We start from the raw sequence: 24,016 nt of genomic DNA, 5'->3' as shown, positions 1-24,016 counted from the left end.
CTCCATCCATTTTTTCCAGCAATTATTAAATGCAAGGGGCACAAGCTGTGCATCAGAGGCACTAAAGGACTCGCCTAATACCTGATCTGTGGCATGAGGTTTGGCATGCTGTGCCAGGAAATTAGAGTAAATCTAGGTTCAAACCCCTTGAGAGGGGGAGAGGGTTAGAACATAGGTCTCCAGCTTCCCAAGAAAATGCCATAGCTATTCCACTATTGCAGACCAAAGATAGGATGTCTGTTCTGTTAATGGTATAAATAGCCAGTCAATGGGCATACCTAGTTATCTACACACACAGACTTAAAGATCCAGGAAAATAATTCTTACCTCCACAGAAGTGCCATAAAATGGCATGTGTATGACTAAACAATGGCCACTTAGATGACCAGGAAGGAACAGAATGACATCCCAAGTCTGCACAGTGGTCCTGGTGCTGCACCAATCCTCTACAGTCTTTCATAGATTTCATAGACATTATGGCTAGAAGGAACCTCAGAAGATCATCAAGTCTGGCCCCCTGCCCCAGGGGCAGGAATTCAGCAGGGATCATAAGATCCCAGGAAGATAAACATCCAAATGTCTCTTGAAGGCATTCAAAATAGGTGCTTGAACCACCTCTGGCAGTAATCTATTCCAAACCTTGGGGGCTCGGACAGTAAAGAAGTTATTCCTTATGTCCAGCCTGAAACGGTCACAGAGGAGTTTGTGACCATTCGACCTTGTCATCCCTTGGGGTGCTCTGGTGAACAGACGTTCCCCACATCCTGGTGAGCACCCCTGATAAACTTATAGGTGGCCACCAGATCACCCCTGAGCCTGTGCTTCTCCAGGTTCAAGAGTCCCATGGCTCTCAGCCTCTCTTCATAAGGTCTGCTTTCCTGAACTCTGATCATGCATGTGGCTCTCCTCTGCACCCTCTCAAGCTTCTCCACATCCTTTTTGAATTGTGGAGCCCAAAACTGGATGCACTACTCCAGCTGCGGCCTCACCAAAGCCAAGTACAATGAGAGAATGATGTCCTGGGATTTGCTTGAGAAGCATCTATGGATGCAAGCCAGCATTTTGCTTGCTTTACTAGCAGCAGCATCACATTGAAGGCTTATGTTCATCTTGTGGTCAATCATGACCCCCAAGTCCCTTTTGTCCATAGTGCTAGCCAGGGTAGCACTGCTGAGCCTATAAGCATGCTGCAGGTTTTTCTTCCCAAGGTGGAGAACCTTGCATTTTTCAGTGTTAAACACTGTCAGGTTCTCATCTGCCCATTTCCTAAGCCTGTCAAAGTCAGCCTGGATCACCCTGCTTTCCTCAGGTGTGGACGCTTTACCTCAGAGTTTGGTGTCATTGGCAAACTTGCCCAGTCCACTTCTGATACCAATGTCCACATCATTAATGAAGATGTTGAATAGTATAGGCCCAAGGACAGAGCCTTGAGGGACCCCACTGGTTACAGTGCACCATGACAATTGACTTCCATCAACCACCACCCTCTGGGTGTGACCACATAGCCAATTCCCCAGCCAGCAGATCGTGGAGAAGTGGAGGCCGCAGTTGGCCAGTTTTGCCAAGAGGTGATCATGGAATACCAGATTGAAGACTTTTTTAAAGTCAAGATACATGATATCAAACTCTTCCCCCTTGTCCAGGTGATAGGTCACCTGGTCATAAAAGGAAATAAGATTGGTCAAGCAAGACCTACCCATGACAAACCTGTACTGGCTATCCCTCAGGATTTTGTCATTGGCCAGTCAGTTAAGAATGGTCTCTTTGATAATCTTTTCTAAGACCTTCCCTGGGATAGAGGTCAGGCTGATGGGTCTATAGATTGCCGGATCCACTTTCCTCCCTTTCTTGAAGATAGGCACCACATTGGCCTTCTTCCAATCTTCGGGCACTTCACCACAGTTCCAGGAGTTCTTGAAGATCTGTGACAGGGGCTGAGCTATGATGCTAGCCAGCTCCTTGAGTACCCTTGGATGTAAACTGTCAGGGCCAGCTGACTTGAAGGTATCCAGCCGCTCAAGGTGTTCCTTCATGAGATCAACACTGATGAAGGGTAAGGAATCTCCCTCACCCGGGCCTCCCTGTCCCATAATGGGCAGGGGTGTCCCATGGGACTGGCGAAAGACTGACGCAAAGTACCCATTTAGCAAGTTGGCTTTTTCCTGGGCATCGATTGTCAGTTGTCCCATCTGGTTTAGCAGGGGTTGCCCTTGCTTTTCCTCTGGCTCCCCACATATCTAAAAAAGGACTTTTTATTGTCCTTGATACGTGTAGCTAGTTGGAGTTCCATCACAGCCTTGGCTTTCCTGGTTCACTCCCTGCAGGTCCAGACCAGTGCAGAGTATTCCTCCATGGAGGTGGATCCAGTCCTCCATCCTTTGTAAGTCTTTCTTTTTAGATGCAGGATGTCCACTAGTTCCCTGGAGAACCAAGGGGGCTGCTGTGGCCTTTTGCTGTCTTTCCTCCGAGATGGAATAGAATTTGCTTGCCCATCCAGGATTGCTCCTTTGAGGAGCAACCACTCATCCTGAACTCCCCTCCCCTTGGGGTTGTGGCCCTTTAGGGCCTCACTGACAAGCCTCCTGAGCTTGTCAAAGTCAGCTTTCCTGAAGTCATGGACTTCTGTATTGCTGACTGGCTTGCCAGCTTTACAGCTGATGATGAAGGTGACCAGCTCATGGTCACTGTCACCCAGCTTCCCTTCAATCGTTAGGTCGCTGATTACATCATCCCCCATTGCCAGAACCAGATCAAGCAGCATTTTACCTCTTGTCAGCCCATAGACTTCTTGCATCAAATAGAGCTCATCCTCGCATGAGAGAAAGCTTTGCAACCACTCAGATTTGGCTGAGCACTCTTCCCACTAGATGTCTGGGTAGATGAAGTCTCCCATGACAACCATGCACCAGGAGCATGCAGCCTTAGCCAATTCCCTGGTGAACTCCTGGTCAAGCTCTTGATCCTGGGCAAGAGGTCTGTATTAGACTCCCACCACTGTATCCCCTGTGTCATGTTGTGGCAGGGCACTGTAGGTGCCTGCCACTTTAAGGGCCTGACACTAGCAGCCACCAGGTGCCTGTGGCATGAAGGCAGCCATTTTGGACCTAGGGCTGCCCATATAAAGAGGGCAGTTTTGTTGCTGGAGGCCAGGTCACAACATCGCCTGGCTGCAGGACTGTTGCTATCATCTGGAAGCTCCTGGTCCTGAGCATGACTTAAAACTGCACCCTGCTGGGAGTGGGTGGCCTGGTGGGGCTCTCAGTGGTGCAGGAGCTCCCAGGAAATGCCAGGCCAGTGACCACCCTGGTGAAAGGCGGGTAGGGGTGCCTTAACCCTAGCCCTTGCCTTTGGGTGAGTTGTGGAGGTAGTTGCAGGGGTGCAAGCCCCAAGGAGGAGTGGGGGCCAGGTATGGCTGAGGTTGTCTGAGCCTTGTCAGGGTTTGAGACCCTGAGATGGGGCACCAGTCATGGTGTGAGGTACCCCAGCTCCCCACATCCAGTGAAGGGGGACCCAGAGAGAGTGTGGGCCTAGTGAGGCTGGAGGTAGAGTGCCCCCTCAACTGGTCCATGCTGGGGCCAGGACCAAGGTCAAAAGGGCCAAGCGCCCACCACAAAGGGCACCCAGAGTCATAGGCCTGGGACCCCCGCCTGGCCTTTGAGGTGAGGCCAGGGCCTGTGTATGGCCAAAGGTCCTGAATGGGGATCACACCCATGAGTGGGCCCAGCTATGAGGAGCTTGGTAGCCTGGATGAAGGTGGCGTAGGCCGCCTGAGCGGAGGGTTTACAGGAGGATCCTGCTAGGAGGATCCTGGAGCCTAGTGTGGGGCTGGTGTGCTTGATAACATCTAGCCCTGGGTGAGGGGCAGTAAGCTAGCCCCAAGGCAGGGGCAGAGTTGTGGAACCCCAGTGAAGGGGTAGCCCCAGTGAAAGGGGCCAAGATCAGGAGCCTCCTGTGAGGGGTGGTGTGCTAGCCCCAAGGCAGGGCAGAGTTGGGTAAGATGTTTCGACTCACCTAACCCACTGCCCCTTGACCATGCGAGTGGCCCTCCTCTGGACTGGATTTCCCAGTAGCAAAAAAAAAATAAAATCCTAGAACAAAAGCAGTGCAACGCACACCAAAGTGGTGAGCACCAGTACAAATGTAGAGATGAGTGAGCAGGCAGGGCTTCCTGGTCTTCCATCTCTGCACACTGCTGAGGCCCCCTGCACCCCAGCCAGCGAACGTACGGTACCTCAAGATAGGGAGGAGGCAGCCTTGGGTTGGCTGCTCCCTGTCTGCATGCCTCAGCATGGGAGCTTCACTGCAGAGCCCCCATACTTAGGCACGTGGAGCCCTGCACTGAGGCACACTGTGCCCCAGCGAGCCACGGAGCAGATGGCTGGGGTGCAGTGTGCCTCAGCACAGAGGCTCCATGTGCCTCAGTGCAGGGGCTCTGCTGTGAAACCCCAGTGCTAAGGCACACAGAGATAGGGAGCAGCCAGCCCAAGGCAGGGAGCGGCTGGTTGGGATGCAGTGCGCCTCAGTGCAGGGACCCCACAGTGTGAGGAGATGGGGGAGCAGGTACTAGGGGCTGCCTGTTCCCCCATCTTCATTTGCCGCTCCCCAGCTGGCCAGGGTATCGGGTACCTCAGCACAGGGGATGGCTGGCCCCTGCTGAGGCACCCTGTGCCCCAGCCAGCACCCCCTGCAACAGGTGAAGCCACGGGACAATGTGTCTGCTACAAAGCACATGGGCATGGGTGTGCACTGCAGCACAAATTTGTGCCACTACTATTTGTGGGCACACCTTTGCTCATGTGGACCTGGCCTATGAGTACCTTATGACAAGAATGGATTCTCTACCCGCAAACTATATGGAATCTGTCTCCTCCCTACTTGTTTGTGGCAAAAGAGGCCCTTCACGGTACCCTCAATACAGCTGGTACAGCATCTTGGTCTATAGCTACAGCGGTGGTGACAATCTCTATAGATTGTCAGGTTTCCTGGAGGTGAACCAAGCATCAGCAGAGGACTTTGCTTTTCGGAGATAGACTTTTTCAACACTAAAACAGACTAAATGCTCTACACATGTGGTAGATGACCTAAGTGTAGTTTGCGACCAATTCTAAGTAACTCAATTAAAATGTAGGAGTTTGGAGGCATAAAGATGTCTCTCTAGTCCTTTATTGGGGTACTTAGGTGTTGGAATCACTCCTACAATTCAGTCCAATAACTCAGGGTCAGTCACAAGCCATACTGTTATTATCTACTAAGTGAAATGGAATTATGCCCTTAAAGGCTCCAGAGTGACCCTACAATCCAAGAATTCTTCAGGTATGTTTCAAAGAAAAAGCTGCAGTTTCTCTGGGTAGTGGAATCCCTCTCAAAGGACCTTGAACATGGGTGCTGGACACAGTAGCAAATGGTTACACCATTCACTTCACCTCATTGTCTCCCTTAAAACCTCCTCCTCCACCTCTTTTCAGGAATCCCTTCATAAGTTTGCTCCAGCATGAAGTTGAAGCCCTGTTGGCTGTGGGAGCAATAGAAAATAATGCCTCCACATCTGGGAAAAAAGGCACTTAACAATGTCTACTCCCTTGTTCCAAAGAGAGGTTGATGAATTTATGGATGCTCAATTCATTAATTTGCAAGCTCAAGTTCAAGTTGGTGACTATGGTGACCATAATACCATTGTTGCAACAAGGGGAATAGCTTGCATCTCCCGACCAAAAGAATATGTACTTCCACTTTTATATAAAATCTGCCACAGTCAATACCATTTCTTTTATCGTGTTGCAGACAGAATTGTCACTGAGAGTGAGGCTTTGGCGCTTCAGGCAAACTTATCTATATGCTGTTTTCCCCTTTGACCCAAGTGGTTTGTCAGAATTCAGAGTCTCATAAGCTATTCCAGTTAGGAGTCAAGTGCGGGATTCAGGTTGCTTTGATGCAATTCTGTCCAGTTTCAAGAATGTATAAAGTTCTGCTTTGAATATAGGAGAAACTAATTAACTATAGACAGTTTGCTAAGTAACAGCTTCAAATATTTTTCAGTCAGCACCTAGACCCAAAGCCCACTATCTAGACTTCTCCCATACCAGCATATCAGTGCTGGGTCAGTCTTTCTTCTTCATCTTTCCCTGAGCTTAGCATCTCCTTTACTGTCTTACATCTACCCCTCCCCAAACAATATTTGACCCCAGCCTCTCCTGTCAGAGCATTCAAATTCCTGAACAGCTTGGCATTTATCTTTGGTTTAGACCAGTGAGTCCCAAAGTATTCCTCAGCATGACCCCATTTATGACCTCATTTCCTCAGCAAGGTGACTCACTCCCAACCAACAGCCCCCTACCCCCCAGGTGCCCCTCACTCCCGACCCACAGCCCTCTGGCCCTGCACCAGTGCATTACAGCCCTGTGCCCCACTGTGGGCACAGAAATCTTGTAATCCCAATTGTTGATGTTGTGACCCTATTTGGGGTCATGACCCACAGTTTTGGGAACTGCTGGTTTAGACAGAGGCATGCCTTTATTAGTCTGTTATAGATTTCTTAAATGATAATAATGTAAGTTGACCAGTCTAAACAAGGCTTAAAGCAGTCACTGCAATATCATCAATTCTGCCCCACTGACACTTTATGGATAGAACTATTGCTACATGATGGCGATTAGCAGCTCCTAACACTTTTTGGCAGGGAGGAGGATTCTATTAAGACTTCTGAAGTGAGATCTCAGTATTCAGTCTGGGTGCCATTTTGCTGCAATTATAATCATCTCCACTCTGTGACAGGATGCAGAGACCCTTTAAGCATTCAGAAAGGGCAGCTAGGCATGTTTGACAATAAAGTGTAGGCAGAGTGAATCGGAGTCCTGGATGGAGGCCCAGCTAGGAGCATTTACAAAGGGTTGTGTGACTGTAGTATGTTTATGTTCTGAAATGAAAGAGGCAATATTATTGTTATTTAATTTCCTTTGCTGAAGGTAGTGGGCAGAGGGACCTTTTAGTGTAAAGGAAAATTCCAAATAAGGACTGGTTTATTTGCTATGGCTGTGGCACATGCTAAAACAGTTGGCAGAATGCATGACCAGCTCACAAATTTTGTAAAGTCAGTGCAAGATTTATGGTTGACTTCAGTGAAGACACAGGATAATAGGAAGAATTACATTTTCAAAAGTGCCATTGTGATTTTGGGTACATCTACATTGCAAACTTAGCATTACTGGCAATGGGGTCCGTAAGAATGCTGCACTTTGGAAAGGGTGCCTCCTAAACTAGAAACATTTTAGTTGCTTCTGCGTGTTGATTCTGGCAGACTGATTAGCCTATGAGAAGGCTGACTGGCCCTGTTGCTCAGTCTCTGTACTAATAGCAGCCACTCAGTACTGTAGAGTGCTTGAGGGTACCACTTGCTAGGCAAGGTATTATCACTGAGCATACATAGTTCTATGAGCCTAAGTCCTTCTTTATTTTTCAAGGAAATTTGGGCTGAGTCTATGTTGAAAACTAGACATGTTTCCTAATGACTTTCAAAAGCCTTTGAAAATTTTAACCTGAGTGGGGGCTTTTATAACTGATCAAGAGTCACCAATTCTGAGATCTTTATCACAACATTATATGAAAAATAGGACAGTTTATTCTGCTAATTTGTGTGCACACTTTATTTTCTAGCAACATGTAGTCCAGATTGCTGTATAATTTACATGAATTTCAAATTTCAGACCACTGGCATTCTTGATTTAAGAACATATCTAATGAGACTGTATCTAATGAATCACTATTTGGATTAACAGTGTGGTTACAGGATACCATCTATAGACATTTATGCATTTAAACTTGTATTTTATATGTAGATTCCATTCATTTCCTTTTTATTCTGTGCCTTCTGTATTAATTTGTTTTTCCATTCCTATGCCATAAACATTTTAATAACTGGAGTAGGAAAATTAAAATGTTTTTGCAACTTGTATATGGCCACCTGTGCCCTATAATTAGCATGTTTATTGTGAAATATCCTGAAATGTTAGGCTAACTAATGTTCTGCAAAATCAGAACCCTGTACCACTCTTGCAGCTTATTTTGGGGTGAACAAATTAAAACAGCTTTACAAGAATCAATATTTTAAATACAATCATCACAAAATGGCTGCAGCATTTCCTATAACTGAACTGAGCTTTGATTGTAATAGTCATATTACTTTAAAACAATAAAAAAATCTTTTCAGGTGCCTAGAGCTGATGCAGCTACTGGCTGTGCAATATAAAAACAGAGCTAGATTGCAGTATGAAGCATGTATGGAGTCTTGTATTTTGTATTGCAATGTTATTAACATATTACCTAGGAAACTAATCTGAATGTATGTTTTGTCTGTAGGAAATGATCTCTTTCTGGTTGCTGTCCATGAGCTGGGTCATGCCCTAGGCCTTGAACACTCCAATGACCCCAGTGCTATCATGGCCCCTTTCTACCAGTACATGGAAACACAAAACTTTAAACTCCCACAGGATGACCTTCAAGGAATTCAGAAAATCTATGGTGAGCAACACTAGCAATTTATTTATTTATACTTAGCTGACATTGGGTATTTTCTAGATACGTAAAGATACAGATTTTCACACAAAATGCTTACAGTCTGCAGATCAGATTATTTATGGCAGGCAGGTAGTTGAGGGGTCTTCCGGACACTAATTAAAACTCCCTGATTTTCCACTTGAATCCAGCCTTGGGCTGTTTTAATACTCCCCAGTTGGTAACTCTGTTCATCAGTTGTCAATAGCCAGAGATTCATGATATGACTGCTCCTTCCTGTCCAAAAGGCTACACGAGCTGTTTTATCTGTTGGGAATGCCCTCAAAGGCATAGTCCTGGGAATCAGTTTCCACTTCTATATCATTTCCTAAGGCAGTGCATACAGAAAGGAATATGCCAGAGAACGTAGTACATTAAGGAAAATAAATACCGGGGATCAGGAATCTATGGTCCGTGGAATCATTAGATCCAGCCTGCAGACACTGGGCTTCAGCAGCATTCAGTGGCAGAGGGTTTCGGCTGTGGGTGCTTTCCTTGTGGGGAGAGGTTGTGTCTTTGTTTACTTCTCAATGCTTATTTTTTTCAAAATTAGTAATTAAAGTTACAATGCACATCTGAAATTACACTATAAAGGAGGGATCTAGAGAGGAGGAGAAGGTATTGAAGAAAACTGATGTGGAAAAATGGTGTGGAGCCAAGATAAGTGTAGGAATGAAAGTGTAGTTTGAGGGCAGAGACTTCAAATAGCACAGGAAGAGATAAATGCTTGACAGACAGGTGAGAGTGATAGGGAAGGACAGTATTTTAAGGAACAAAGGGTCTCGTAACTAGAGGTTAAATGAGGTTATAAAGTTACTAAATCCTACAGAAGACTGTTACAGCTTTTGCTTGTAAAAGACTGGGATTCTTTAGCTACTGCTAGCAGACAAAAGTGTTTTTTCCTTAGCTGTATTTCTGGGGAAGAGGGTCCTAGAAGGAGTTGACTACAGTGTTCTATTTATATATTACAATGTAAATCTTTTGCTATGCAACTGGTTAAAACAATCCATAAATCCATAAATATTAGGCATTTGTGTAGCACAAATAAACAGCCCATAAAGTGTTAAATGCTCTCTAGTTCATTCTCTACTAAACCTAGGTTGCTCTCACTTTCCAGCAGAAGTTGTCTTACTTTTCTGAGAGGAATTTTCTCTTTACTCTTTGAAAAAAGTGAAACAATAATTTAAAGGGCAATCAAGATGACCTAGGTAATTATAAGCCTGTTAGCCTGACATCTCAGGGCAAAAACTGAAAATTCAAAAATGAAAAAACTGATACGGGTTCATGAAATAAAGAATTAAAGGAGGAGTGGTAAGGTAATAATATGTGACATTTTAAGGTGTTTGATTTAGTACCACATGACATTCAGATTGAAACATTAGCATATGTTAACAATAAAGCACACAATAAATGGATTAAGAACAGATCAATTCATAGAGCTGAGAAAGCAGCTACCTGTGGGGAATCATTTTGAACTGGAATAGTTTATAGTAAGGTTCCACAGAGACTGCACTAGGCCTAATGCTATTCAACTTTTTCATTGGTGATTTAGATAAAAATGTTACTGGTAAAATTTGTGGGTAATACAAAGAATGGTAGAGTGATAAATTATGAGGAGAACAAGACAATCATACAGACTTATATTGATTGCTTCATACAGAGGGTCCATGAAAATAAATTGTATGTTAATACAACCAAAGATGCAGAATTCTACAGCCAGGATCAAGGAATTCAGGCCAGTCATGCAGAATGGGGGACTTTATCTTGGAAAAAAAAAATCTGGAAGGCATTTGGGGGTCATACCAGCCAAACAGCTGGACAAGGACTCCCAGCATGATGCTATGGCCAAAATATATAAAGCAATCCTTCACTGTATAAGCAGGGATACTCTATATTTCTGGTGGCCACACTGTAAAAAGTTTTGGGAAAATTGGAAAGGATGCAGAAGAGAGCCATAAAAGTGATTGAGTGGGAGAAAACACCTAAAAGAACTCAGTCTCTTAAAGACTGCCCTGTGGACAAACTCTACTGCCCACGGGGTGGTACTGGCCCCAAGCCAATACTCCCACCCACCTGCCCCCAGTGGGTGTGACCCTGCCCCACATAGCACCATGCTGGCCAGCCAATTCCAATGGCCCCAGAAGACCTGATCCTGGCCTCAGCATGAAGACCTCTGCTTAGAGAGTTAAGCCTTTTGCCCTGTGTCCCACCAACAGCTTACATTCCTGTCTGGGGGTGGTGGAAGGGAGAAGGAGAAAAGGGGCTGCTCAGCACAGAGCCTGGAGCCAGCTGTATAATGCAGGACCTTGGTGAAGCGGGGGAAGCCAGAGCAGAGCCATCCAGGTTCAGTGGAATCACAGAGCTCAGGGGAGCATGTTTTCTCAGACACCACGCTCCCACTTTGCTAAACCCTATGGGTGTACAGAAGGGAGCTGTGCCTAAGGGAAACGTACTTCTGCAGGCTTCATGCTCCTGTGTCATATTTAACACCAGTGGCTCCATGCTGTTAGCTGGAGCCTGTGGAAGCATGCTTCCCTGGAGCCCAGTCCCCTCCCATCCACCCCCACTACAGGACAGGACTTTGGGGGACTCAGGGAAAAGCTGGGCCCTCCGCAAACCTGCCTAAGAGAGAGCAGGGAAATGGGGCCTGGCAGTGTGGGAAAATTTCAGTTAATTTCTTGTAAATTGCAGTTCATTGAATTTTTCTGCATCTTGTGCCTGGCCTAAAAGGAAACACACAGGCAGCTCTAAGCAAGGCTGGGGGGAGCTGGGATGGGGTGTGATGAGGTCTGGGTCAGCAGGGCTAGGTGCAGGTGGCTGGCAAAGAACTAGCCATCTGAACTCATCTTGGCATTCTACAGCCTCCTCTCCCCTCCACCCCCTGGGCCAGGAGGGATTATGGGAAGCTTGAGGGAAAAACTAGGGCATCCCTGAACCGTAACACCTGGGGTGGGAATGTTGGAGCTCAGCTTGGCTCAAAGGCTCAACACTTGCCAGCTCTCTCCACTTCCATCCCCAGCCAAGACAGGAATGCATGGCCCCCTTGCATCTCAGTCCCCCTTCCTAGCGTGCAACCTCCTCCTGATCCCAATCTCAACCCCACTGAACATTTCCCGGAGAGGAACATTCCCCAGTGGGGGATCATTGCAGCAGGGTGGTGCAGGGCCAGCTAGCTGGGCTTGACTAGTCTCTCCCCCACCCACAATTCATTAGTACACGAGAGAGTCTTTATTTTTTTTATATCTTTAATTTCTCTTCAAACAAAAATGCTTTAAATAACCTTTATATAAAAACACTTTACATAACCTTAAAGGATTTTAAGGAGACCAAAGAGGCCTGTAGAGGGAAGCCACAGTCCTCACACCCCCATACTTCTCCACTGCATGCCACTCCTGGTGCAGACAGAAGTGACAATTTTCACCAAATCTGGCCACAGAAAGCAGTTTACAGCCATAACCAAACACAACTGCATGGCTGCAGACAGCTTTAAAGATGGCCTATTGGGTGAAAATCTGAACCCTTATTGTGTGAGTGGTCAGGTGAAGATGTTTCAAAACAGCATCTTCTGTAACTTTTGCCTGTGCTGCCCCCCAACCTGTCAGTGTTTTCAGAAGGGGGGTGCGGGTCAGGGGAAAGGGACCGGAGGGAGTTCAGTCTGGGGGTTTGGTGCTGGAGGGTGGGGGGTTCCAATACACACACCCTGCCCTCCAGAGCTGGCTGGGAACCCTTAGAATGAGCTCCCTCTCATCCCTTCCCCCTCCCATTCAGAAACAGGGGCAGGCTGGGAGAGAGGAGGGACTGTTGCTAAGGGAAACCAGCTGCAGGCTCTTTGTTCCAGGAGATCTTTGTAACTCAAAAGGCTTCCTGCAAAGTGTTCTCAGTTACACCAGGGAGCTGTACTGTCTGCACCCTCTCTGCTGCAACCCCGCTCTCTCCCACTAACTCCCTCACCCAGAGCAAGGGTAGAATACAGCCCCTAGTTGGTGAGGCGTAGGGGCATTGTGAGGCTAGGGGCTCCTAGCCATTCCCCTATCCTCACCAGCCATCTAGTGGTAAGTCAAAACTGTGTGGGTAAGAAAAAGTATTAACCCTTAATGTGCAACTATTCACATCACATTCTAACTTTAATAGTGCTTAACATTCCACAGATTTCATCTGGTCTAAGTGTAATGTGTCACTTCACCCTCCTAAGGCAGACTGACCAGTGACTTGGGGTGAAAACAGATGTTACCTTTGTGCTGCCATAAAAAAAATTATAGAATCATAAGAAATTAGGGTTGGAAGGGACCTCAGGAGGTCATTTAATCCAACCCCATGCTGAAAGCAGGACCATCCCCCACTAGATCATCCCAGCCAAAGCTTTGTCTATCCAGTCTTAAAAACCTCCAAGGATGGAGCTTCCACCATCTCTCTGGGTAACCTGTTCCTGTGTTCTACTGCCCTCCTAGTGAGAAAATTCATCCTAATATCTAATCTAAACTTCCCTTGCTAAAACTTGAAACCGTTGCTCCTTGTTCTGTCATCTGCCACCACTAAGAACAGCCTAGCTCCACCCTCTTTCAAACCTCCATTCAGGTAGCTGAAGGCTGCTATTAAATCCCCTTTCAGTCTTCTCTTCTCTAGAACACATAATCCTAGTTCCCTCTGTTAGACCCCCGACTCCATGCGGCACCCAACGACTAGGGAGATGACAATCCAATTGCTCATGGATCCTGTTACTCATTAACCAGAGCACGCAGGGAGCAAACACCAGCACACATTGATCGCAACAGCTTTATTCAGAATGGAAACAGCTTTGGGCGAGCTCCCTCACAGACACACAGCCTGTGAAACCAGGGAGCCACCACGAACAATAGTTCTTTCCACATTTATACACTTTGGTTGATGCTCATTAACGTTTGTTCCACCTCTGTCCCTCCTTCTGTTCCACCCATTTCTCCTCACATCTCAAGCTCTGCCTCTGTTTACTGTTTACTTCATTAGCATGGAATTGCCTGTGCATTTTACTCATTTACGTACCCTTTACTATAAGCGCATGTCCAAGGCCATGAACTTACTTCTTTGGCCAATGGGTGGACTTTGACTAAAACCTGGAAACTTCTTCACCAATCGCCATTTACCTGTTTGCATATGTTCATCTTGGATTCTGTTACCAATTACTTGTTGTCTTCCACAGTCTGTTTTTCTTTCCCATGTTGTACCATCCTCCACATTCCTAAGACTTCACCTCATTTACAACACACAGACTTTCACAGAGTCACTTGAAAATGGTTGAAACAGTTAAGACAGTTACTTAGCATAAGCAAATGGCTGGCTTAGCATAAGCATTCATAAGCAAAATCTGCTTGCCTAAGCATCTTGCAATATTATTTTTAATATATTATTCTGCCTTGTGGTCAGCAGCATGCTAAGTCACAGGTCATGCCTTTATTCAGCTGCAAATCCAATGCTCTCCGAGATCCAAATACTGTCACCCTAACACTCTCAACCTGTCCTCATAAGTCATTGTCCCCCAAAAACATTTGCATTGCCCTCCACTGGATTCTTTCCAATTTGTCCACATCCTTTCTGTAGTGGGGTGCCCAAAACTGAACACAGTACTACAGATATGGCCTCACCAGTGCTGAATAGAGGGGAACAATCACTTTCTTTGACCTACTGGTAACATATCTACCAAATGCACTGGTGGTACAAAGGCCAATCAAGCAGATGTCCATTCCCCTTGTTGCACACAAATGGCCCAAACCTTATAGCCATATCATAGGTGGTATCAATTTATGCCACTTTATTGCAGCAGACATCTGTTTGATTTACAGCAGGAGAGCATAGAAGACTCAGAAGTGCCCATGCCCTCCTGCTTCCCTGGACAGGTAATCCGAGGGCTTGAGAGGCCTGATCCTGCATGCCCTGGGAATTCTAATGAAGGATTGGGCCCCTTAAGCCATGGGAGCACCTGCCTGGCTTTCCCCTCCTACAGAGATGTGCCTTGGGCAATCTCCAAGGTACACCTCTGTAGCAGGGAACAGGTTGCCTATTGTCCTGGAGGATCAGGCCTCTGATGTGTTTTGCCCAATGAAGCAAATGAGTTGTGGCCAGATGCATCCCATCACAGCTGATCCACTTCATTTGGCGATGTCTGTGTATACCCTTGATTACAATGTGTAAATGCCTTCACAGGAAGAAAACACCAAACATTAAGGGCATTTTCATTTAGTGGTAAAAAAAAGAGTTTGAACAAAAACCAATGGCTGAAAACTGAAGTTAAACAAATTAGGATTTAAAATAAGGTGAAAATATTTTAACAGCAAGGATGAATAGATAAACTCTCAAGGAAATGATAGACTGTCTTCAAGTGAACACTGGTACCATTTCAGGAAGCTATGATTTAGTCAAGTTATTTGGCTATGTAGGCACAAATGGATAAAATTAAACTGTCTGTGATATAGTCAAGGCCAGAGTGCATGATCTAATATTCTCTTCTGGCTTTGACTATGAAGATTAATTCCAGACCAGCCAACTTTATGATCGCTATGTTTTTATCTCAGAGACAAAACAATGCCTATTCTATGTGAATTTCTGTGAATTTCTCATACAGGTTTATTCTTAGTTCCATTTTTTTAATTCCTCTTCAACCAATACATGAAGTCTCTGAGACAGGAACTGCGATGTTTTGTGGGGTAATGTGCCCTCAGCACATTAATTAGAAGAAATACTACTTCTAAATTTTCAACAGTCATAGCTGGTATTGTGTTTCCTTTCTTGTTGGGTAGCCAGTCTAGCAGAGAAGCAGTTAACTGCCACTTCATTTGATCAAGAAAAATATGCCAATAGAGGTGTTAGAAGGAAGTGACATGATAGGAAACTGAAGGGTCGCCTACAACTGAGATTTAGAGAGTTTGCACTTGGGGGTGTCATGTCACTCTACTGCTTCTGGAATCAGAGGTGATTGAAAGTGCTGTTCTAAATCTGCAGCTCAAGAGTAATTGATATTATTTATTTCACATCTTCAATTTGAGACAACAACACCATGACATTGTGCATTGTCATGTTACTGCAGTTGAGCTACCTTTGCAAATGAAGATATATGGAGTGAAGAACACAGCTGCCTATCTGCTTATTGGTGTTAGCTTCAAGAGATGTATTACACCAGTTCTTCCCAATTCCTTCTGGGTGCCAGTCAAAATGTTAACTTTGATGTTAAAAAGAGAGAGAGTTTCATTGTGAATATCTGAAGCCACCTCTCACCCCTTGTACTATTGTAATAATTGAGATTAGCTGGGGTATTCAAATTGATATTCCCAAGATTTGGATGGCTGATCTGACTCTAGAGGGTTCTGAAAAGAAAACAACACTTTTATAACTAAGCCCTTGCCACAGCTGTAATACATGACTATTTTTGCCATGTAAAGCATTCTAAAGCTATCACTTAATACACGTGGGCAACTTTAGAACATTTTTTAAATGGTGGAAGTTGCCTTTATTAAACCTCATTGTATGTATTTTAAATGTAAAGCAAACTGTGGTAGTGCATCACAGCCTACCTAGTTTGCTTTTATTGCATGTGTATTAACTGGCACTTTTCAAAGTGGGAATTAGCTGCTTCCTACTCTACAGAACTACAGCAAAGTGCAAAAATTGCACCAAGCCATGGAATGTCTATTAAGTTTTAAAGTACTGTACCTAAAGTAATTTAAGTAAAGCGCAAAAGTTACAGTACCTCTGGAAATGCCTGCCCTGCACATTTATAGGAAGCCTAAGGTTTCCCAAGTCATTCTTATACAAGGCACTTTTTAAAAAAAGCAATACTTATAACAACATAGGGCTGGAAGGAACCTCTTACCTTGTATACTGAAATCTTCTAGTTTTGGTCTTTGCTTGAATAAAGGTTTACTTTGATTTCTAAGTTGTCTTATAAAACCTGTAAAAGTAAAAAACACCAGGGAAGTGCATCTCATAAAAAGAAACTGAAAACATTTAGCTTGTTTATTTTCGAGAGGAGATGTATAAATGGAAGGCATGATAAAAGGATATAAAATACTGAGTTTTCTTGAGAATATTCTCTATCAGATCATGAGACAAATATTGGGGAGGGGAGGGGAAGGGGCTGTGCTACTGCTGCTCCTCAGTCTCTTGGGGTTTGTCTACAACATTTTGGTTCTGTGCCCCAACCCCTCTAGGCCAAAGCATACTCTGTTTAAAACCCTCCCGTATGCCCTGCCAAATATGCTCCAAACCCAGGAGTATGTGAATGAGGCCACTCTGGGCTCATTCCCAGCAGCTTCTTGACAGCATGACAGAGACACAAGTCTGGAGAGTAGTCTCAGAGAGATGGTCTCAAAACAGCCTCACCAGCAAATTTCCATGTATGGAGCATGTTTGTGGATGGGCAGGAGGAGATCTGTGTTCTGTCTCTATCTGGCTGGAATATGTTACTGCCTTGATCATAGTTAAGTAGGGCTGAAAGGGACCTCATGGAGATCATCTAGTCCAGCTCCCTGCTCAAGGCAGGATCATCCCTGACTAAATCGATCCAGTCAGTTGTCAGTCTAACCTGCTCTTGAAAATTTCCAAGGATAAAGATTTCATGACCCAATACTTAAACCCCCATTCTATATATATAAAGGGCTTAGTCCATCTGTCTGTGTGTCTGTCTGTAATGCTCTTGGGGGTGTGGCTTCTGGTGGAGTGTGGCTCCAGAGGAGCAGGCCAGGCAGACATGGAGCGGGGGGTAGGGGAAGTGGACGGCATGGGGCCGGCCCCCCTGCTCCTGGGGGGCCACAATGGCGTGGGGTGGTGGGTAGCAGCGCTTCATCCCCGCTCTCCCCCCCTCACCCTATCATTCTTGATGGGCAATTGATTAGTATAGTGAGAAAGTTCTTCCTAATCTCCAACCTAAATTTTCTCTGCTGTAGTTTGAGGCCATTGCTCCTAGTTCTGCCCCTACAGCCACAGTGAATAGTTTATTCCTATCCTCTTTATAATTGCTCTTTAAATATTTGAAAACTGTTATCAAATCCCCCCGTCAATCTTCTCTTCTTCAGACTAAATAACCCTAGTCCTTTCAGCCTTTCCCCACAAGTCATGGTTCCTAATAATTTTTGTCAGTGCTGGATTCTTCCTATTCCATCCTCATCTTTCTTAGAGTGTGGGGTCCAAAACTGGACACGGTACCCAAGGTGAGGGCAGGATGGCACCACACTCACTGAAATATACCAAGTGCCATCCTGCCCTGCCTTCTGCCTAGCTTATTTTTAATGAGAATGTCATTAGAGACAGGGTCAAAACCTTGCTAAAGTCAAGGTAGATCACATCCACTGGTCTTCCCTTATTCACAGAGCCTGTTATCTTAAAGCAGAAGGAAATCAAGTTGATCAGTCATGACTTGCTCTTACTAAATCCATGTGGCTATTCCTGGTCATCTTGTTCTCCTTTAGGTGTTTCACCTGCTCCATGATCTCTCCAAGTATTGAGGTCACGCTGACTAACCTGTAATTCCCTGGATCCTCCTTCCCTTTCTTAAAGATGGCCACTACATTTGCCCTTTTCTAGTCAACTGAGACCTCACCTGGCCTCCACAAGTTCTCAAAGATGATAATCAATGAATTTCATAGATTTCATAGACATTAGAGCTAGAAGGGACATAACAAGATCATTGGGTCCAGCCCCTACCCAAGGGCCAGGAAGTCATCTGAAGTTAAATGATTCCAGCAAGATAGGCATCCAAGTGTTTCTTAAGTGTCCAGAGTAGGTGCTTGCACCACTTCTGGGGGAGAGTTTATTCCAGACTCTGGGGACTCCGACAGTAAAAGAAGATTTTCTTATGTCCAGCCTAAAACGGTCTTTCAGCAGTTTGTGACCATTAGACCTTGTCTTCCCTTGAGGTGCCCTGGTGAACAGACATTCTCCCAGTTCCTGATGCATACCCCTTACATACTTATAGGCTGCCACTAAGTCCCCCCTGAGCCTTTGCATCTCCAAGCTGAAGAGTCCCATGCCATGCCCATGCTTCTCCTTGTAAGGCCTGTTCTCTTGTCCTCTAATCATGCATGTGGCTCTCCTCTGGACTCTCTCAATCCTTTCCAAAGTGTGGAGCTCAGAACTGGATGCAGTACTCCAGCTGCAGCCTCACCAAGGCCGAGTAAATCAGGAGAATGACTTCCTGGGTCTTGCTTGAGATGCATTGGTAGATGCAAGCCAGGGTTTTGTTTGCTTTGCTGGCTGTGGCATCACATTGGTGGCTCATATTCCTCTTGTGGTCAATCATGACCCCCAAATCTCTTTTGGTCACGGTGCTAGTGTGTGTAGCTCTGCCGAGCCTCTAAGTATGATGTGAACTTTTTTTCCCCTGAAGTGGAACACCTTGCATTTCTCCATGTTGATGCCATCAGGTTTTGATCCACCCACCTTGCGAGCCTGTCGAGGTCAGCCTGAATTTCAAGCCTATCATCTAGTGTGACCATACTTCCCCATTATTTGGTGTCATCAGTGAACTTAGTCAGTCCGCTTCTGATATCCAGATCATTTATAAATATATTAAAGAGTACTGGTCCAAGTACAGAACCCTGGGGGATGCCTCTGGTCACCATGCACCATGTTGACACATTCCATCAACTATCACTCTCTGGGTCCAACCATGGAGCCAGATCCCAAGCCATCAGACCGTGAGGTTGTTGACGCCACAGTTCCCCAGTTTAACCATAAGGACTTCATGGGAGACAAAGTCAAAGGCTTTTTTTAAGTCCAAATGAATTAGATCAACCTTTTCTCCTTTGTCCAGGTGATGCGTCACCTGGCCATGGAAAGAAATGAGGTTGTTCATCAGGCAAGACCTACCTGCAATGACGCCATTGTTGCATTCGATTAGCCTGTTGTTAATGATTTCTTTGATGATTTTTTCCAATATCATACCAGGGATTGAGGTCAAACTGATTGGCCTGTAGTTCCCTGGATCGTCCTTCCTCCCTTTCTTGAAGATAGACTCCACATTGGCCCTTTTCCAATCTTCAGGAACCTGTCCAAAGGCACCACAAGTTCTCAAATATCCTCGCCATTGGCTGCACTATGATGTCAGCCAGTTTCTTGAGCACTCCTGGGTGCATTCCATCCAGGCCAGCTGATTTGTGGATGTCCAGCCTTTCAGGATGTTCCCTCACAAGATCTTCGCCAATTATGGGTGTGTGTTCGCCCATACCCTGGCAATCCTGCATCTTGTTTGGCAGGGTGATCCCCTTGAGCTGATGGAAGACTGACACAAAGTAATCGTTAAGGAGATTAGCTTTTTCCTGGGTGTCGGTTGTCAGCTGCCCCATTTGGTTTAGCAAGAGTCCAAGGTTGCCCTTGTTTTTCTTCTAACTACCCACATATATGAAGAAGGACTTTTTGTTGTCCTTGATTCTCATAGTCAGTTTGAGTTCGGTTTCATTCTTGGCTTTCCTAGTTTACTCCCTACAGGTGTGGGCCAGTGCTGAATGGGCCTTGGTGATGTTACCTGACTTCCATCCCTTATAGGCTACTCTTTTCAGATACAGGAGGTCCATGAGTCCCTTATTTAGCCACGGGTGTCACCCAGCCCTTTTGCTACCTTTCCTACAGGTTGGGATGGACTTCCCTTGTGCTTCAGTGATCATGTCCTTAAGGAGCAACCACTCATCGTGAACTCCCCTCTCTATCATATCATGGTTTCTCAGGGCTTTAACAACATGCCTCCTGAGCTTATGAAAGTTGGCTTTCCTAAAATCAAGGATTTCTGCATTGCTGACTGATTTGCCAGCTTTGCGATGGACAGAGAAAGTGATCAACTCATGATCACTGTCTCCCAGCTTCCCTTTGATTCTCAGATCACTCACTAGATTATTCCCTTTTCCCAGTACCAGATCCAAGAGTACCTTACCTCTTGTTGGCCTGTAGACTTCTTGAGAAAAGTAAAGTTCATCAATTCAGGTGAGAATTGACAGAATGTTCCTCCCATGATATGTCAAGGTATTTCAGGGGTGGACAATTATTTTGGGTGGAGGGTCGCTTAGCGAGTTTTGGCAAGCTGTTGAGGGCCTCATGGGTAACCCCGCCCTTTGACAGGTGCCCTGCCCCCGGTCACCATCTTGGGATTGGAAGTCCCACCCCTGACCTCTGACCCTTGCCACCGGAAGTCCTTCCCCTTGCCCCTGGAAGTATTCCTTTGGAGAAGAGGGTTTGCAATTTTAGAACCAGGAAAAAAAAAATTATGTACTAAAAATCAAATACCCGTAATATTATATTTTAATTCAATTAAAAATATATTTTTGTCTTGATACCTGTGCGTTTGTGCTTTATATGTAGAACTGATTGCATAATAGCTCAAAATGTAGTCTTACTCTTGTATAGTGTGTGCAGCAGCGTTGAGGGGTATGGGTGGGTGGGTGGATGTGGGGTTTGTGTGGAGCTGTGGATGTGTGTGTGTGTGTGGTATTTGTGGGATGTGTGATTGTGTCTGGAGGAGGGTGTGGCTGTGGGGTTTGCAGGAAGGGTTGCAAGGGGGGAGCCAGCTGGTCCCTTGCTGTCCGAAGCCTCATGGCCATGTTTGCACTCTGGTGGCTCCTGCTGCCACCAGGAGGCCAGAGGCTGCCAGAGAAGGACCAGTCAGGCTTGGAGGGGCAGTGCGGGGGGCTCCTGGAGCCACTGGGGGGTGGCACAAGTCTGTGGGGACATGGCCCGGGATGCAGCAAGCCCAAGGAGGTGGTGCAGAACTTGCATCGTGTGCCTGACGCTTGGGGCAGCAAAGGCCTGGCTGCCCCCCCCACCCACGGGTGGCCCAGTGGTTGCCACCACCCTGGGAGGATGGCCCAGCCTGTCCCACCCTGAAGGGGCCTGGTAGCCTGACAGAAGCTTGCCCCCCAGCCCTGGGACAGGCTGGGAGGCTGTGCCAGGAGCCAGAGCAGAGCAGAGCCGTGGCTGCTTTTCTGCTTCAGAAGCTCCTGCAGTTTCCAGGAGGCTGGGGGCTCTAGACAAGCTCCTGTCTGGCCCTAGGGACAGCGTAGGGGGCCACCTGAGTCCGCTGGGGGTGGCATGTGGCCCAGGACACAGGAAGTCCAGGAATGCGGCACGGAAGTTGCATCTTGTGCCTGAGGCTTGGGATAGCAACAGCCTGGCTGCCCCCCGCCACAGGTGGCTCCAGTGGGTGCTGCCACCCTGGGGGGAAGGCCCGCCCTCCCTGCCCTGCAGGGGCCCAGCAGCCTGGCAGCAGCTCACCCTCCCCAGCCCAGGATGGGCAGGGAGGCTGCAGCAGGAGCCGGAGCGGAGCCAAGCCATGGCTGCTTTTTTCCTCTGAAAGCTTCTACAGGCTCCCCAAGCTTCCCACGCCTTGGGTCGGGACCCTGCCAGGTTGTGCCACCCCCAGCAGAGCCAGGTGACCTGTACTGCCCCCGGGGCTGGCCAGGAGCTTCCCCAGGGCCCCTGGACTCGTCATGGCCACAGGAACTTCTGGAGCAGAAAAGCAGCCATGGATCTGCTCCTGCTCCTGTCGCAGCCTCTCCGCCCATCCTGGGGCCAGGGAGCAAGCTGCTTCTTGGCCCCTGAGGGGCAAGGGGGCCCGGGCCTTCCCCCCGGAGCAGCAGCACGCACCAGAGCCTCCCATTGAGGGCGGGGGGCATCTGGGCCGTTGCTGCCCCAAGTCTCTGCACCCCAGGCCACATCCCCACCAGGTCATGTCACCCCCAGCAGCCCCAGGTGCCCCCCATGCTGTCCCCAGGGCCAGACAGGGGCGTTGGGAGCCAGCGACAGTCAAGCAGTGCCCCGGGGACAGTGCTGGCAGGGCCCAGAGCAGGGTGGCAGGAGCCCGGGGCACAGCTGGCTGGGCTCTATAGAGCTGGGCTGGGCTGCCCCAGCATGGAGAGAGGGGAGCCACCCTGCTCTGGGCCCCACCAGCACTGGATCCCATGTGCCCCCTTACTCCCAGCCTCCCACCCCAGCCCCATGGCCAGACGGGGACCAGCGTGCCCCCCAATCCCCTGTTACCTGAGCTTCCCGCTTCAGCATAGGAGGGAACAGCCTCATGGTCACTCCGAGGGGTGGGGCAGGGCAAGGCGGGCCCTGCCTCTGGCTCCTGCACTTTTGACAGGAGCCAGAGGCAAATAAATATTAATTTTTAAAAAATTTCTAGGGGCCCCACGGGCCGGACAGAATGGCCTGGCAGCCCGGATCCAGCCCGTGGGCTGTATTTTGCCCACCCCTGGGGTAGGTGAAGTTGCCCATGACAACCATGCACCAAGAGCGTTCAGCCTCTTCCAGTTCCCTAGCAGATGCATGGTCAAGATCTTCTTCTTGGTTAGGAGGTCTGTAGTAGACTCCTACCATTATATCCCCTTTATCACGTTCCCCCTGTAATCTAACCCAGAGAGTCTCAAGTCAGATCTGAAATTCCCTCAGCCAGTTCTTTTAGTAGTATAGGGTGTATCTTGTCCAAACCTGTTGACTTATAAGCATCTAGCTACTCTGAGTAATCCCTATCCTGTTTCTTCATTACTGATATTTGCCTCCTTCCCTATCTTTGCTGCCAACTACACGCAGCATCTTGTATCTGATTTTATTTATCAAGCTTGAAGTAAAAAAGGCATTAAATACTTCAGCCTTCTCTAAATCATTAACAACAAGATTGCCTTTTGCATTCAGTAAGGGACATATACTAGTGTGAACAATCTCTTTGGAGTTTCCTCAGTCTGCTGCTCTGCTCTACCCAGCTGGGCCACAAACTACCAGGTCCCTTCTTTGCCCAGTTTACCATGAGCCAGGAAAAAGAATCTGAGCGTACATTTGAGGACATAGAGGTAACATGGCAGAAGAAACAGAAAAGGGCTTGTTCCTTTAAGAATGAGTGCCAATTAGAGACTCAATATATAGAGGTGATTGCAAAATCACCATTCAGAGATGGTTTGGTACACTTTCAGCCCAAAGTAGTTTTCCTTATAAATGAAGATATGCTTTCTGTGAGAAAGCACATGAGCACATGGAAATGTCATTTGCTAGAAAGGTCAAAGAATGCCAACCACAATTTGATTAAATATTTCATAATTGAAAAGACTCCTGTGGAAACTGGTGTTATTGCTGCTGAAGTACCTTGTGTAGCATGCAGTGACCCATCATCATAGCTTCTTATAATTTGACTGCAGGATGAAGCTGATTGTAAAGTACCTCCAGAATGGGGGACATTAAGGAAATTGGTTTGGCACCCTATTCAAATGAGCTGTTGGTTAGAGTGACCATACGTCTATGGCAAATCAGGACAGTCCCGGCCTGGCTTCCACAGTCCAGTCCCAGCTGGTTGGTTAGAGTCCCAGAGAAGAATACAGCACAGGTACGTAGTGGCATGGTGCACCAGACAGGTGGCTGGGCAGGCACTGTTGTTTCTGCGCAGGAGCAAGGATATGCCATGTGTGGGTGGGGTGGTGCCTGCTCTAGTCTACCCACCTTGCTCACACACAGGAGCAGCAGTGCCTGC

General features: G+C 46.9%; 1 protein-coding gene across 6 annotated transcripts in view; it reads left to right on the top strand.

Moving 5' to 3' along the window:
- The window catches only part of MMP24 (matrix metallopeptidase 24), a 256,364-nt gene that overhangs the window by 188,261 nt on the left and 44,087 nt on the right, over positions 1 to 24,016 (top strand). For 5 of the 6 annotated variants that reach the window (XM_059733328.1, XM_059733327.1, XM_014598384.3 and 2 more), the window contains one exon: positions 8,353 to 8,514. The exons of the other annotated variant lie outside the window; for it this stretch is intronic. In XM_059733328.1, coding sequence (XP_059589311.1) covers positions 8,353 to 8,514 — 162 coding nt within the window. The remainder of the gene's footprint in view (positions 1 to 8,352; positions 8,515 to 24,016) is intronic. 6 annotated transcript variants of the gene reach the window in all.

Source organism: Alligator mississippiensis, chromosome 9 (assembly GCF_030867095.1).
Source record: "Alligator mississippiensis isolate rAllMis1 chromosome 9, rAllMis1, whole genome shotgun sequence".
Classification (NCBI taxonomy): domain Eukaryota; kingdom Metazoa; phylum Chordata; order Crocodylia; family Alligatoridae; genus Alligator; species Alligator mississippiensis.
Note: the sequence above shows the minus strand (reverse complement) of the source record. Positions and strands in the feature narration are given on the sequence as shown.